The sequence below is a fragment of the Strix aluco genome, chromosome 1 (assembly GCF_031877795.1).
Source record: "Strix aluco isolate bStrAlu1 chromosome 1, bStrAlu1.hap1, whole genome shotgun sequence".
In the NCBI taxonomy this organism is placed as follows: domain Eukaryota; kingdom Metazoa; phylum Chordata; class Aves; order Strigiformes; family Strigidae; genus Strix; species Strix aluco.
The window spans coordinates 139,580,171-139,595,307 of record NC_133931.1 but is presented as its reverse complement, the minus strand read 5'-3'; the positions used below and the strand labels follow the sequence as shown (position 1 = coordinate 139,595,307).

Sequence of the window (15,137 nt, the reverse complement as noted above, 5' to 3'; positions counted from 1 at the left end):
TACTTTGTACGCTAATTACTGTAATAACTGTGACACTATTGTTCTCCATACTACTTTAGACTGCAGGGAGGTTATAATTCAGTTTTAATAATTTAAAACAACTCTTTGCTATACCAATGACAGGGTTGCTTTTTTTCATTTAGTATGTTATATTTTGGAATGCACAAATAATTTATTTAAATAAAGGTATATACAAATATGATGAAGGAAAAATCTCTACAGAATTCAGTACAATGGCTGCATGCACTGGGAACGACGCTATGATTTGCTTCAGAGACGTGGAGTATGAACTGAAAACTAGGAAAAGTTTTGGCGGTGTGCTGAAAATCCCATCACCACATTGAAGGGTCTTCAAACCTGCAATACATATTATGAATAAAAAAATAATTAAACACATTTTAAAGCCCCTTTGAAAAATCCAAAGTTAGAACTACCTAAAATTTTCATTTTAATAATAGAAGCAATAAGGAATACATACGCATATTTGCAGTTGAAGACTGTATATGCAACTCCCATCAAAGCAGAAGCGTTCTGGTTGGCCAAATGTCTATACGTTGGTAACCAGAACTTGTCCCTCCATACTGCTACCCAGATCATGTGTTTTTACACCACTGAGACTCACTGCAAAGCTGCTTTATGACATTAAGAAGCACTTAATGGAATTCAGCTAGAAAACTATGATATGCTGAAATACAAATCTGTTCTTTTTTGCTCTTACTCAGGAGTAAACAGTTTGCAAAGAGAATTCACTGAGAAAAAAAAAACAAAACAAACCACAAAACCACATCATGCTGTTAGCTCCTTCAAAACAAAACTGAAGTCCACAGCCACTATTATATTATTGTGGCATTCAAACCCTTGAAATATGTGTTGAAAGGGTTGCTGAGGTCAGGATTTGATCTAGAGGTCCTCTGCTTGCAAATAGCTGTTCTGTCTACACAGCAAGTAAGTCAACAAGTAGAGAACATGGAGAGACACTAAAGGAAATGCATTTGCCATAATTTTTGCCATGTAGAAGTTGGGCATCTAGTTTTCCTTCACAGTCACTGGGGAGACACTGACACCTTGAGAGGGCAATTGATCCTGCCCATTTTCAGATGGAAGGCTCATTTTGGAGATACTCATCCCTCTGACTAACTGCAAAGGCAGCCTAGACAACTACTTCACAGAGGCAGAAATAGGGAAGACACATCCTGTTACTGGGTTTTAAAGGCTTTCTCATGACTCCACAGGCTCAACAAGATCAGAAAACATGCCACATCACGTTTTCGTCATAAGAACTTATTTGCACTCAGGTCAAAGTGCCTCATTTTTTTATTCCTTAACTTCCTATATTTTAACTGTTTTCTATGAGAATCTCTCTAAACTTTCTTTATATGGTCATACATACACCTAGACTGCAAAATACTTTGGGGCATACATTAGTCAGCAGAAGTGAAATGTCAAACCAGGCCAGCCAAGCTGAATACAGTTAAGTTGTTTATTAATACCTCAGTGTTTAGTTACAAAGTTCACTCCCGAGAACTCATGAAGTGTGTCTCTCTCTCACTGATCCACTGAGTGCAGATTACCCCTGCTCCGTAACTGGCTGCATATATAACTATTTCTAAAACATATACTTCATTTATTTAAGTTCAGAATAATATCAGACTCCCTTTCATTCATTCCGCCTGGCTTCCTCCAGGGGGAAGGCTTAGACAACCATGTTGCACCTGGGCATATTTGCTGTGTGCCCAGCTGTCCACCCCTGTGTGACTCCCCTAACTTCCCCACCAGCTTTCAAACCCTTGGGTCAATTTCAACCAAGTCAGAAAGAGGTACAGATATCTCAGAGATATTAAGTTCCTGATGTGCCATGAAACACAGGACTGGGTAGAAAGAAGATTTAATTATGTCCTCACATGGAGGAAAAAGCTGGAATGGGGTTCAGAATCCATACAGGGTTTTATCCTAGAAAACATATCCATAGGAAACTAGACATCATTGTTCCTAGTACTCCCATAATTGTCATCGATGAATGACAAATACCATAGTCAGTTTAAAGTGCTGTTACAGGGGGTATGAAATAAAAATCTGTTTCTCATCAATTCTTGATCTTAAATGCAGACTAGTTTGTTATTTTGCTCATGAGTTTTTGCTCCCTGGTGTGTTATAAATAGCATTATTGAAACAATAATAATAACCATAAAGTTTTGTTATGAAGGGGTGAAAATTAGAGAGAGTATTAGACTTTGTACTACCCTGTGTGTTGCCTCAAATTCATGGTAGCGGAAATTTCCCATTATGTGAGGGCTCTGCCTTATTATTACCAAACACAAAATAGTCTAATACATTTCATTGCACTCCGTGCAGTTTTTTACATAAGCATCTGCAGAGAAAACTGCATCCCCACAGCTGCGGTTAGTCATCAAACCATAAGCCAATGGTGTTCTTATGCTCAGAACCGCAAGTGCCATGGACAACCTCACTTGATGGTGGTAGAAATTTTGGTCATCTCTCAGCGACAAGATCATGCCCTGAATTCAGTGCTACAGACTATTTTGCTTAAGTACTTAACTAGTCCTACTGAGCCTTTCCACAGCTGATGAAAATGCAGAGCATTTGCTTGTAGACTCCTGAGATGACTACTGCATAGAGCATTTATTTCTGCAGTAGAAGTATTATCACCAAACTTCAGGCTATCAGTAAAAGCCTAAACTGAGCTCATTCATGCTTGATCGTAAGCACAACTAAAACAAATATTTTCTTTCATGAGACAAAACCCCCCTGTATTTTACTTTTTGAACATACTTGCTTTTACCTGTGTAAATTGTAGTCACTACTACAGTATCTTACATTATAGCTGGTGTTATTACCTAACTAGATAATTAAAGTATGTACATTTGTACATTTGAAATCCCACTGTTGCTTGAGACACCCCTGCTATTTTAAACCAAGTGCAAATGGAAATATAAACGCTTTTTTTCCCTTTGTAAAATATTAGGTACAAAACCAATGTGAAATACTGTATTTTAAAGACCAGTCATAGCCGTGCATTTCTGTATACATTAACATATGTGCATATTTACCACTCATATATCTTTAGAGGAAAACTTTAAACCTGTTTGAGTAGCAAATGAGTAGAAATATGCCACTTTTGGGGCTCTAATCTGTCATCAGGCACCAGTGTACAATTCTGTGTAATTAAACCCAGTTAGGGGCAAGCATTGTGGGAATGCTTCCCTTCCTCCAAACAGCAGGTATGGCCTGCTCCCAAAATCAGGAAACAAGGCGTTTGGAATATATTATATCTGGTGAGGCATTTCTTGCATTCATAGATGGTGCTAGCTTGTAACAAAAAAAGGAATTAAAAATGTTTTTTCAGGACATGTTTACCCAGCTGTTGGCGGCATATGTTTTCTCCCTGTGAAACACATTATTGATAACAAATGGAACTGTGAAATCTAAATGAGAAGCAAAAGCCACCACAAAACTTGTTCATACATACCTGGATCTAGGAATATTTTCTGTGCTTTCCCTCAACAACAGGTCTGAGATCAGTGTCTCTGGGCTTGATCTCTTTCCATATCTAAGGAAAGAGGGAAAAAGTATACTTTTGTATATGTAAGTTTTTAAAAAATGAAGACTAAGCAAGGAACTATTAAACAAATCTTTACAGAAAAACTGTATAGAGCAGACATAAGGACAACTTTCCAGCAAGTATTTTAACTTAACTTGACTTAGCCATATAAGAAAATGCTCCCATTTCAGTATGTCTTTGGATACAATTTTTCCATAATCATGTTATATGACAATTTTGAGAAACTCTGAATATTTCTCAATTCAATGGCTGTTCCTGGATACTCTAAGGTCTTGCACCTTAATGATGTGTGCATGGAGGAAGTGGGGCGAAACTGTGCATGACATGATCTCCGAGCATGTCATTCCTGCCTACAAACCCCATTCCATCATCTCATTAACTGCCACATTGCCTTAGATGCTACTGTATTGTAAATGAGCAGTCAAGTTTATTAAGTGAACTGAAAACTACCTCAGATATGCCCTATTATCTCAGGAACTAGCCAAGATTAAGACAGCTAGTACATTTGGGATTGCTGAACACAGAGCACATTAGGTTGTAAAAACTGAGCTACCCCGAGGTAATCACCACTTCTGAACTATGTGGACATGGGAGAGAAAACTTTCTGAATCAGAGTTCTTCTTCAATTAAATGGGATATGACTGGCTACCTTTGTCCTATAGTTACACAGCAGCTGTCTTTCTGTTGTTTGTTGGTTTTTTTTTTTAAATCGCAGATACTATACATTGTTCAACAGTTAAAAGTACTGCAATTCCTGGTCCTTGGGAAGGAATTTGCTCTCTTTTCCTGAAAAAACAGAAGTGACAATAAGCAGCCAGCTTGACAGACACTTCTTCACTATAAGGATTCATTAGCCTGAGAGTGATAACTATAAGCAAACACTCACTTGGTTGGAAAGAATTAAGATCATGGTTTGTAACTTGTATATATGTAATTAGTCTGAATCACAATGTACATTAACGGATAACAGCTTTGTGAATGCCACTTGAGTGAAATTCTGATTCCAGAGAAATCAAATGTGTAGTTAAGGACTTAGATTTTATCCATTGCTATCAAGATGTTTCTCCAATGACTTGATCTAAATTTGGGGGGGAAAAAAAAAAACCTTCCCAAACTATATTTCAAAAGCTAGCAGTTTTACCTGTTGATGGCATGACTTACCAAAAAGTGGAAACATATCTCACTTTTCAATCATTTTATTCAATTTTTTCTATTTTTACATTGCCTTAATCATTTTAGCACATCACCTGTGCTACAGAAAGACAAAGCATCAGTTTCAGAATTTTAAAGTAAATTTCAACCTAAAACTGACTGAAAACAGGTATCTGAAAAAAACCAGCCAGACATAGTAAAATGCTATTACAGTAATGCAACCAAGCATGATGCTGAATCAAATACCTTGCACTCCATCACCACAAAGGGATTTCTTTCTTTCTATTTCCCTATTCCAGTTAATATGTATGTAACCTGGACTTCAACTGAGGGGGAAATCTAATTTGCCGTTATGTTAAAAAATTGATTTAACAAATCAACAACTTGCTCCAACAGCTCACACTTGGGCAAAACTCCCACTAATCTCTTGGAAAGTTTTGTCTGAATAAGAAATAGGTAGGAACCCCACAGAGTGCAGAGATTCAGTCAAATCATGAAGACGACTGTGTTGGGGAGATGTCTTTTATGAGTCACTTCAGTGCCATGGCTAGACCAGTGCTGCTACCTGTGCTGCTACCCACCATGTCCTCACACAGCAAAGCTCCAAGCTTTGTGAAAATACCTGGCCAGGTTTTATGCTCAGCTTGAGACATCAAGGCCTTTTTTCACACATTCTGATAACCCACAACTCCAGCTGTCGAAGAGTAAACATACTTATTCTGATTAGGGACGTAGTATCTCAGATTCAGCAAAATCTCAAAGCTTCCTATGAAAACTTGGGTCTTGGGAGTACAATACCACGGGTGTCCAAGGCCAGCAACAGGACCTGAGGAATCTCAGAAGCATCTTGTGGGTCTAATTCAGTAAACAGCCAAAAAACCCCCAAGCTCTCAAGATCTGCTCCCTTCCCCATTAAAGGGTGTTGACATGAAGCGGGAGCATCAGTACTGCCTGAGTCAGACACACTTTCAGATACTCTCTGCTTGCCTAGAGTTCAAGCCATTTCCAGCAGGAATGGCCTTACTGTTTTGCTACAGCACAGAAGAGCCACAGATTCATGAACAAGCTACAAGGGACAAGAAAGGAAGAGGACCTATTGGCAAGAGGGATTACAGGTAGTACCAAGTAGCAGAAGGAGGAGTGATTCAAGTAAAGATGGGCTCTGAAAAAAGCCCCCTGAACAGTGTAGTAGAGCAGTATGAGGCAAGGACCACAGGACATTTTGAGGACAGAGGTGGGACTAATCCAAAGACACACAGACATCTGCAGGGTAGGAGTCTATATCTGTGCTGGTCAACTTGGGCTCTCTTTTAAGTCATAAAGACCTGGTACATAGAGAACAAGGGATCTCATCAGAAATGGTAAGTCTGAAACAGGCCTGGTGACCCGCACCCTACAAGTACCGGTTTCCCTCAGCTAACCTCAAAGAAGTATAAAGGCTGACAAGTACAGATGTTTAAAGCTAAGTGAGGTGGATCTGAAGGAGAAGGATCTCAAAGGAGAGAGGGAGCAAAGCAGCCACACAGGTAAGGTCTAAAGACAAAAAGAGAAAGATGGTCTGGAAGAAAGAAGCTTCATGGGAGCTGGTGTGAAGACCCTGTGGGTCACAGTAGCTCAGAGGGGAACGACACTCAAATGCTTCAGTTAGGCCAGAAGCAAAATCCGGAAGGATGAGCCAGAAGGTTATTCATAATCACAAAAACATCAAACAAGACAAGACAGATGAACCTGAAGAGAAAAAAGCATTGATCTCCTCATACTTTCCCAATGTGCTCTTACTGCTCCATTTCAACAGTTGCACAGTGACCAGGCTGCAGGCACCAGGTCTGGTGAGAGGTTGAGCACAGCTCACACACCCTCAGGAGAAGCAGGGCAAGCCCCTGGACCCCTCATCTCCCCCTGCACAGGGCTTCCAAGCAGCACCATGCCCAAAAGGCAGAAGTAAAAAGCTGTGAGAGGAAGTTTCGAGCATATCTGTTGAAACAAACCAAATTATCATCTTTAGACCAGTCCAAAATGCTTCAAAAGTTATTAATTTTGCAAGTGACTGTGTCACTGCCAAAACAGGGAACCTCCAGGAGCCCTGTTAAGCTTTTCAAACGGAGGTGGCAATTACTTTATTTCTGCACTGTTAATTCACCACACCATGGAAACAGCACACTTTTTTTTTTTTTTTTTGTAGTTAACCTATGTAGTCAACCTTAAAATGTGTATCATGAAGTTGTCATTGTGGTGGTTTCTTTCTGTCAGCTTTCTTGTATTTCCAGGTCACTTCTGTTCCCTTTAAATATGAGAGGGTGTGTGGGAAATCTAGGTAAAATCTGAAGAACAAAATTCAAATTCTGCATTGTTTTACCTATCAGCAACAATAACTATTTCAGTTCATTTCAGAACACAAATCCACACAGAAGAATGAAAGCAGTCTCAGTCTCTGAGTTGTGTACTTGCACCCCAAAAATTAGGGAAAAAAAGCTACACAGTCAACATTAAAGCAAGTGTACAGAGCACACACCAGAAGTGGAGGTTGAATACAGAAAGAAGGGTTGGTTTGGTTGGGTTTGGGGTAGGTTTTTTTTGTTTGCTCTTAAATGTGACCTGGTTTTGAACAGGAATCACCTTTGAAATTGGAGATGAAAGAAACAAAAGAAGAGCTGAGAGACCAGCCCAGAGATCCCACCACACACAAGGGAAAAGAGCAGCAGAGGGAGAACTCAAGGATCAGATTATTTTAGCGGTAATCTAGAGAAAAAGTTATCCGATCACAGAAGTACCACACAGAAGTATGCCATAAACATGAATGAGTTGTGAATATTGCTTTAAAAGTTCAGGATTGAAGAACTGTATTTCTGTCAGCCTCTTCATCTGTGTTATGATATTAGTGCACTGGCAGACAATGTTATGGGTTTGCTGGGAAAGCGCTCAGTTACATGATAGCCTCCCTTCTAATTTAATTCTTCAGACTTTTAGAGGGACAAATGAAAGCCTAATTTTAGACCTCTCGTCTGGTTTTGATATTAAACACATAGATAAATATGTCAAAGCTTTTCTGGGTCACACACTGTTCAGGGGGGAACGTCTGTTAATCTCACAGTCTAAACTGGACAGACACTCTTATTATTTTTCATAATAATTTGTACTTTTTTTTCAGACTGAGCCTTTACCCCTACTTTAACAAGCATAGTCATCCCCAGAAAGCCAATTCAGAGCCAGGCAGGTTCAGGTCACACCCTTTTCTCCTTCAGCTTGGGCTGGGGTTTTTGCTTGTGGTCTTGGGAGTGTTTTTGTTAGGACTAGTGGATTTTTGGCACTCACAGATACATGAAGTAGCTGGCAAACCCCAAAGCACCTGGGCTACTACAACTCCTCAGCAAGGCTAGAGGGGCACTTTTTCTCATCAAAAGCTTCACTAGAGGCGGTGGCAGCAACAGAAGTGGGAAATGGCTCTTAATGCCCTAACTCCCTCCAGCTCCCGGGTTAGTTATGTCTTCTCTCCCTTTTGGGGGGCTGTCCCTGTGCATGCTGCCCTGCGGTTCATGCTCCTGCCTGTCTGTGCCAGGGCTAGAAAGGGCTGGGAGAGCAGAGGCAGCCTCGACGCCCCTGCCCATTCTGCCGACTTGGATGGTGGAAATTCAGCTCCGGACCCAGGGGCGACTCCAATGTGCATGGCCGTCGCTCTCTAAAGGGAGTCCGTCCACCATGTCTTTCTCCGTGTCGGTGGCAAGACACCCAGGTGCGAGGGGGGCACCCCACTTTCCTCCCCTGAGCCTCGACAAGGACAAAGGCAGTTCGGGGAGCGGGAAAGGGGGATGTTGGCCGGGCCGCTCAGCCTACCTCTGCCTGGTGATGAGGTTGATGTAGTGCCTCAGCGCCGAGTAGTATCTGGCCATGTCCTCTGCGGGCGCGTCCTCGCCGGGGCTGTCCGGTTTGGAGGGGTACGCCTCTGCCAGCGTCCCCAGGCAGACCAGCAGCGACAGGGCGAAAGTCAGCACCGACACCCACAGCCTCACGGTGCCCTGCATCTGCACGGCGGGGCGGGATGGGGGAGAGCTGCCGGTCAGCACCTGCCTCGACGGCGGCAGCGGCGCGGCCGCCCCAGCGCGCCCCGGCCCCGTGTCCGGCCCCGTGTCCGTCCCCACGCCCAAACCCAAACCCAAACCCAAGCCCAAGCCCAAGCCCAAGCCCAAGCCCGCCCCGTCGCGGCACTCACGGCGGCAGCTGCAGCGGGGCGGCTCTCGGCTCAGAGAGGCGCTTCTGCCAGTGGGTCGGGGCTCCCGAGTGCGGGGCTGCGCGCCTCGCCGGGGTGTTTTAAGGCTTCCCGGCAGGCAGGAGGGGCCTCGGGCGATCACGCCTCACTTGCTCCGGTCCCCCCCCACCCCCCCCGCCCCCCGCCCCGCTCCGCCTGCCCCTGCCCCGGGAGGGGCATCGCGGCTGCGGCCGGGCGGGACCGAGGGGGCGGGCGCTGCCGCTGCCCCTCCGCAGCCCCCCCACCGCTCTGCAGATCCCCCCGCCGGCTGCCCACGGGCTTTGCCCCCGGCCCCCCGCGCCCCGGGTCGGGCCGTGAGGGCCCGGGGACCTGTACCTGTGGAGCCGCCCGGTGCCCGAAGCCGGCAGGGGAAGGGGAACGAGTGGGAGGGAGTGAGTTTACCCCACTCCTACGGCACCGGAGGGGCCCCGGGCTTGAGCTTCGTAGCAGGAGTGCTGCCGAACATAAAGCCAAGAAAGCAAGACGGTTTGGGGCAACCAAAAATACCAAATCAGTGCCACAGGCTCAGATCTGCCTCATACCTTTTTACGTGGGTAAATCTTGAGGCTTGACTCCCCGGGGACTGGCCGCAGATCTGCAGCAATGAAATTGTACCTCCCTCCATGCCCACTCCGCCAGGGAGACTCTCTACACCCCTGCCCAGGGCTACCTTCTGAGTGGCTTTTCGAAAGTGACTTTATTCTAGTTTATTTCTGTGCCTGAGCCACATGCCACAGAAAACAGCTCACCGGTGCCATGGGATCACGACAGCCTTTCCAGCAGCTGTCCTGACCCAAGGGAACCACTGCTGAATCTGGGACACGGCAACTTCTCCCAGCAGCATGGGACTACAGGGACCGATCCAGCCAAGGTGCCAGATTTACATGTCTCCCTAAACTTGTCCAGACCTAGAGTCAGTGGGGAGAGATGAGCACCCTGACGGTGATCTGATCCATCGTACAACGGAGGTCTGAGGTAAGCAGAGTGCGCATCTTCTGGAGACATACCCTTCTCCACTGATTACAGCAGCAGCCTAGGAGACTAGGCTAGCCTAGACACCTGACTATCAGAGTGCCTGAAGTGGGGTAAGATGAATCCAACCCAAAGTTTCAGAATTTGTTGAAGAGTTTGGTAAAGTTGGAAACTATTCATACGTATTAGTAAAATTAAGTTAATTCTTTAGAAACAGGTAATTTAATTAGCATCTTGATGACCAATGACTAATTCCAGCTGGAATGACAAATCATGACTCTGATCATATCTTATTTTTACTTTAATTTGAAGGTAAAATAACAATCACCCAAGTAAGAACATTAGACATACTGACAGAAAGCTTTAAGACATATTCTAAAATTATATCACACATATACTACTGTAAATGTAGTTATTAATTTCTATAGTTATTATCATATGCAGTGATTGGCTTAATAACAATCCAGCAGATTCTGAAAAACAATATTCAGTTTGCAAGAGCAAAGCCAGAAATCATTTTCATCACTCCAGAAACAGAATCTCAACATTATCTAAAAAAAACCCTAGCAAATAAATGGCTCTTGTGGTGTGTGAGGAGGCGCACTGGACTATGTCCATTTCAACCCATGGAAGCAAAGAAAATTCCAGAGCTCTTAACGTCAAGAGATATTTTGAAATCTTCATGACTTCATAGCACACCGGCCACAAAACCTTACAGCAAGATTACAGGCTGCCTTTTATCACATACTGAGTGAAGAATTTTAATATCTGTGCAGAATTTTCCATGCCACAGCCAGAAACTCTAGCTCCTAATTTCAGCAGATCTGTGCACAGGGTGACATCACGTCTCACAAAGTGGCCTCACTGCATCCCTGTGCTCTCTGTCCTCCCACAAGCAACATTCCTGCACATTCAGTGTTCACATTGTCCTCACGTTGGCTCAACAGAAACAGCTGAAAATACAGTCTGATACCTGTGACACTGCAAATGCTCTAGAGAGCAACTGTGCTCTGGCTGCATCACTTTCCCTTTGCCACACTGAATCCAATAAGCTGCCTAATCCAAAGCTTGCATTGATCCAATTTATGAGCTTTTATGGGGTGTAGGGGACAAGAAGTGACAGCACTGGAGACTGAAACATCTGGGAAAGTGTGCCACAACAACAGCTCTCACCAGCTTCAGCCTGATTCTGCCACATCCACCTCACAGGACTGGGGGTGACTTGCTCACCGTTAAACTCTTTCACCACTTACAACTGAAATCATTCCTCTCCCACTAGCACCACTGTTTTCACACTATCAATCTTCAAGGCAGTTCAGAGAAAGAGGAATAAGCTAACAGACCAGCAAGCAGAGCAAGATAAACATGAAGTCTGGTATCTACATGCTTACTCGGGCTATAAGGAGGCAACGACATTCCACCACCACGGATATGTCTGTATTGCTTGACGCAGCAGTATGCCATGCTGCCACACCTTGGCACAGACCAACACCCGGCCGGTTGGCTATTGACATCTCCAGAAACCCTGGATGAATCTCTGCTGTTTTCCTAGTGATGAGGTACAAGCAGTAGGTTGCTCCCTCCGAGGAAATCATTAATGAATCATACCTGCTAAGTCCCTCTACAAAACACTGGGTCTGGAGCAACAGCTCTCAACAAAAATAAGGTGCAGACCACACTAACAGTCAGTTTTCTTCACAGCATGAGGAGGAGTGAGGGAAGCCCTCTCTCTTATGCAGGAGGAGGAATCAAATTTGCCTCCCATTCAAGACAGCAGCTCCTGCGACTGCAAGCTGCTTGGCAGGGTCTGGGGAGAGGTTTTCCTCCTTGCTGCACCATGACCCCAGACAACTCATCTGTTGTGTCTTACCTTTGGATGAAGTAGCGTCTCCCAGCTTGTGCTGAGTTTGGACTCGTGTCCCCACTCTGAGTGGCCTAAAGGTTCACCCTTGCTGCACCTCCAGAATAACACTTCTTTCTGTACAGTTCCAGCATTTAATTTGGGAAACCCAAAACACTGAACCCCAAATTTTAATCACCTTGCTTTACACAGTGTTCTTGAGTCTGGAAACTTTTATGTTTGGAGCCATTCTGTAAGTTCTTACAAAAATTTCCTCTCCTGTTTCAGAACACTGAAAATCATAGAATCATAGAATCATTCAGGTTGGAAAAGACCCTTGGGATCATCGAGTCTAACCATCATCCCTACTCTACAAAGTTCTCCCCTACACCGTATCCCCCAACATCTCATCTAAACGACCCTTGCCATACAGGCTCATCCAGTTCCTACCATAAAACATTAAGCTTAAATAACATAGATAAAACATACTTTGGATACATAACATATTCTCAGTATAATCTCAATGCAGCAAACATGGGCATTTTTAAATTGATGAAACAAACACTATACCTAAATTTACAGACATATATAGGCTCCGGTGTATCAGTGAGACAGTGTCCCTGGCTCTCAGTGATCTTAATAGGTGTTTTACAAGTGGTTTCCAGAGTCAAGGTCTCCTGTACCTTTGATGACACCTGTTGATGATTACTCCACATGGATGCCTGCCCAGCCTTGCTGTCCTCACACGAAGCAGGCAGGCATTTGAATTCTGGCAAAGGGCAGAGATGCACTTTCCACAGGCAGCTTTGGGATGAGCTATAAAGGTGAACAAGGAGACGGCAAGGGTGGTTGGAAAAAAAATGAGTAAGACTCAGAAGAGCTGATGAAGAAAGTCGGGAAGAACTGAATGGAGTTAAAGAATGCAACCTGGGAGAGAGAGCAGATAGACACAGCCACAGCTCAAGTATGGCAGCACTTGGATATCCATGTTTTTTCTTTGCCAAGTATTATCAGCTTGCAGATGTGCAACTCCTAGCTACACTATAGCTAAGCAATCAAGAGCTTGACGAGTATTTAACTACATACAGAGAGAAATACAGGCATTTCAAAACTCTGAGCAGGTATCAATGCCAGGTACAGCACCGATGGGAAAAAAGTGAAAAGGAACATGACAATCAAGTTTTGCCTATGTTTTAGCATCATGACGTTTAAAGATTCAATAGACAGCTGTTTAGCCCACAAATTTCAGACTACACTTAGAACAAGAAGACTTCCAAGATATCATCATATTAAAAGTAAGATTATATTGTTCTACAAGCAGCATAAATGTGAAAGAAAATTCAAGTCATTTATTAATGGTAATATATACAATTGCATTAAACAGGGGCATAATATTTGCCTTAATTAAAACAAAATTTAATGTGATTAACTGTGGACAGAATATTATTTATAGCATGCTTTCTGTCGTAGGCATGGAATTAAAGCTGTTCTTTGTTATTACAAGTACACATAATGTAATTTTCTTACTGCAACAAGCATAAGGTTGTGTGCATCAGTGATCCTAAACTAACATTCCATAATAGCCCATTAATAGTCCTTGTTTTAAATACAAGAACAAGATCAATCTCCTAATAGAGGGAAAGTGTTAAAAATTGGAGCCTCAGGGAGAAAAGATTTATGTGGTACTAGAGCCCTGGAAATGGCAGATTTTATCAGCTGATATTGCTTGTGCTCTTGCAGTTAAAAAGTCTCACTAAAGGTTTCCATAGCTGAGCAAACCTCCCAGAAATGCTGAATCTCTAGGACTGGAAGTTCAGTCAGATAAGCAGTGTATAATTATTCAGTAGTCACACGAATTTATCTGAACCTATGTGGACAGAAAATGGGGCTGCTAATCTCACAAAATCAGGCTCTCACACACTTTACAGTATTGCTGATTTCAGTCTGCTTAGCAATACTTTCAGAAAAGGTTCTCATTGTGCTTTGATTCATCACACCCACATTTCCAAACTTTTATGTGTCTCTTTCTGTACTTTTATTTGCCTCCCCTTGTACATACCGGTAGGAGTTGAACAGGACACCCTCTAACCCTAAAGCGACCACCCCTTCCTGTCTGCTCTGCAGTAGTACTGTTTTCAAGAGACATCCTTGCAAGTCCAGCAAGTGTTAAGGAGGTTTGTAATACTCCACCAAAAAGTAGAGCTCTGGCTAAGTACAAACAACATGAAAATATAGGAGAAAAGAAAAAATTATTGGATGAAACCAAAGGCCCATCTATCTTGCCCTCAATGGCATCTAAAAGCATTCCTAAGATGGTCAGAACAGGAAAAGCATGCTATGCTATTTTCGCAGTATAATTTTCCCAACTTCTATAAAACTGTGGTTTAGGGACATTCTAACCAGCAGTCGAGGTTTTTTATATTATAGCAAACTTTGAGCATGACCAATCTCCTGTGGCAGTCCCACAGCATTCCTGCTGTGGATTACAGGACAGGAATGGACGCCATCAGCTGGCACCGTCCCTCTGTTACCGCTTTGACGTGAGTGACTACCTGTGCCTGTGTGTCACCTTTCCCTGAAGCACCAGGATAGTCCAACACTGATGCCGGGGAGATGGGTGGTATTCACACACCGAGGCGGTGAGTGCCTTCACATGCTATGGCAGCGTGACACCGCAGGCACCGCGCGACCACGCCGAGCCACAGACCTGTCTGCGTGGCACCTCCTGCCCTCCAGCAGGAAATAGGAAAGGCACCTCTCCTTGACATGAACTGCTTCTGGTGATGCACGAATGGCTCCCGTACAACTACCTGACTGTGAGCTGCAGACCTCAGATGTAATACAAATAAATTCTTTGCTATTTAAAGCAATGTTGTTCATAGCTTCACATCAAAGGCCCTGCAAGCATTTGACTCACAATCACAGCAACGTATGACCAGAAACCAGAAAACTAAAACATGGTTTCAGTGGAATGTTATAATGAAAGTTGTTGGTTTTCTTTTCTGAAAACACAGTCAGAGAGACTTCTGAAATGCTGCAACAAGGCCAGAGGGGCATCAGCAATTGTCCTGAGGACACACAGTACAATGCACAGTTTTGACAGGAACACAACAATATTCAAATAAGCAACAAATCCAAAACCAGTATTTGCAACTGTAATGACATTTGTTTTGCTATACCTTCTTCCCTTTCCCTCTGGCAACATGTCTACTGCTGAGACCAAAGCCAGTAAGGAACAGCTTACAAGAAGATAGTGGTTTAAAGAAAATTAATAAATGTTTATATAAGAAACAAAAAATTCTCCACACTATAAGAAAGTGATTTTTCATGCATATAAGATGAAGAAGTTG

General features: G+C 43.4%; 1 protein-coding gene across 1 annotated transcript; it reads right to left on the bottom strand.

The window, feature by feature from the left end:
* Nucleotides 1–220: 220 nt before the first annotated feature.
* NPY (neuropeptide Y) lies at nt 221–8,998 on the bottom strand. Its single transcript, XM_074849398.1, has 4 exons — nt 8,940–8,998; nt 8,564–8,751; nt 3,488–3,568; nt 221–357 (listed from the first exon to the last, which is right to left on the bottom strand). Exons 2-4 carry the CDS (start codon nt 8,749–8,751, stop codon nt 333–335), a joined length of 294 nt encoding a protein of 97 aa, XP_074705499.1. The 5' UTR covers nt 8,940–8,998; the 3' UTR covers nt 221–332.
* Nucleotides 8,999–15,137: the final 6,139 nt, after the last annotated feature.

Excerpts from the sequence above, each read along its gene's own strand:
- NPY (XM_074849398.1), bottom strand. The coding sequence starts at position 8,751 with ATGCAGGGCACCGTGAGGCTGTGGGTGTCGGTGCTGACTTTCGCCCTG. Across the intron at positions 3,569-8,563 it reads AACCTCATCACCAGGCAGAG|ATATGGAAAGAGATCAAGCC; the intron begins GTAGGCTGAGCG and ends CTCTTTCCTTAG. Across the intron at positions 358-3,487 it reads GAAAATATTCCTAGATCCAG|GTTTGAAGACCCTTCAATGT; the intron begins GTATGTATGAAC and ends TATGTATTGCAG.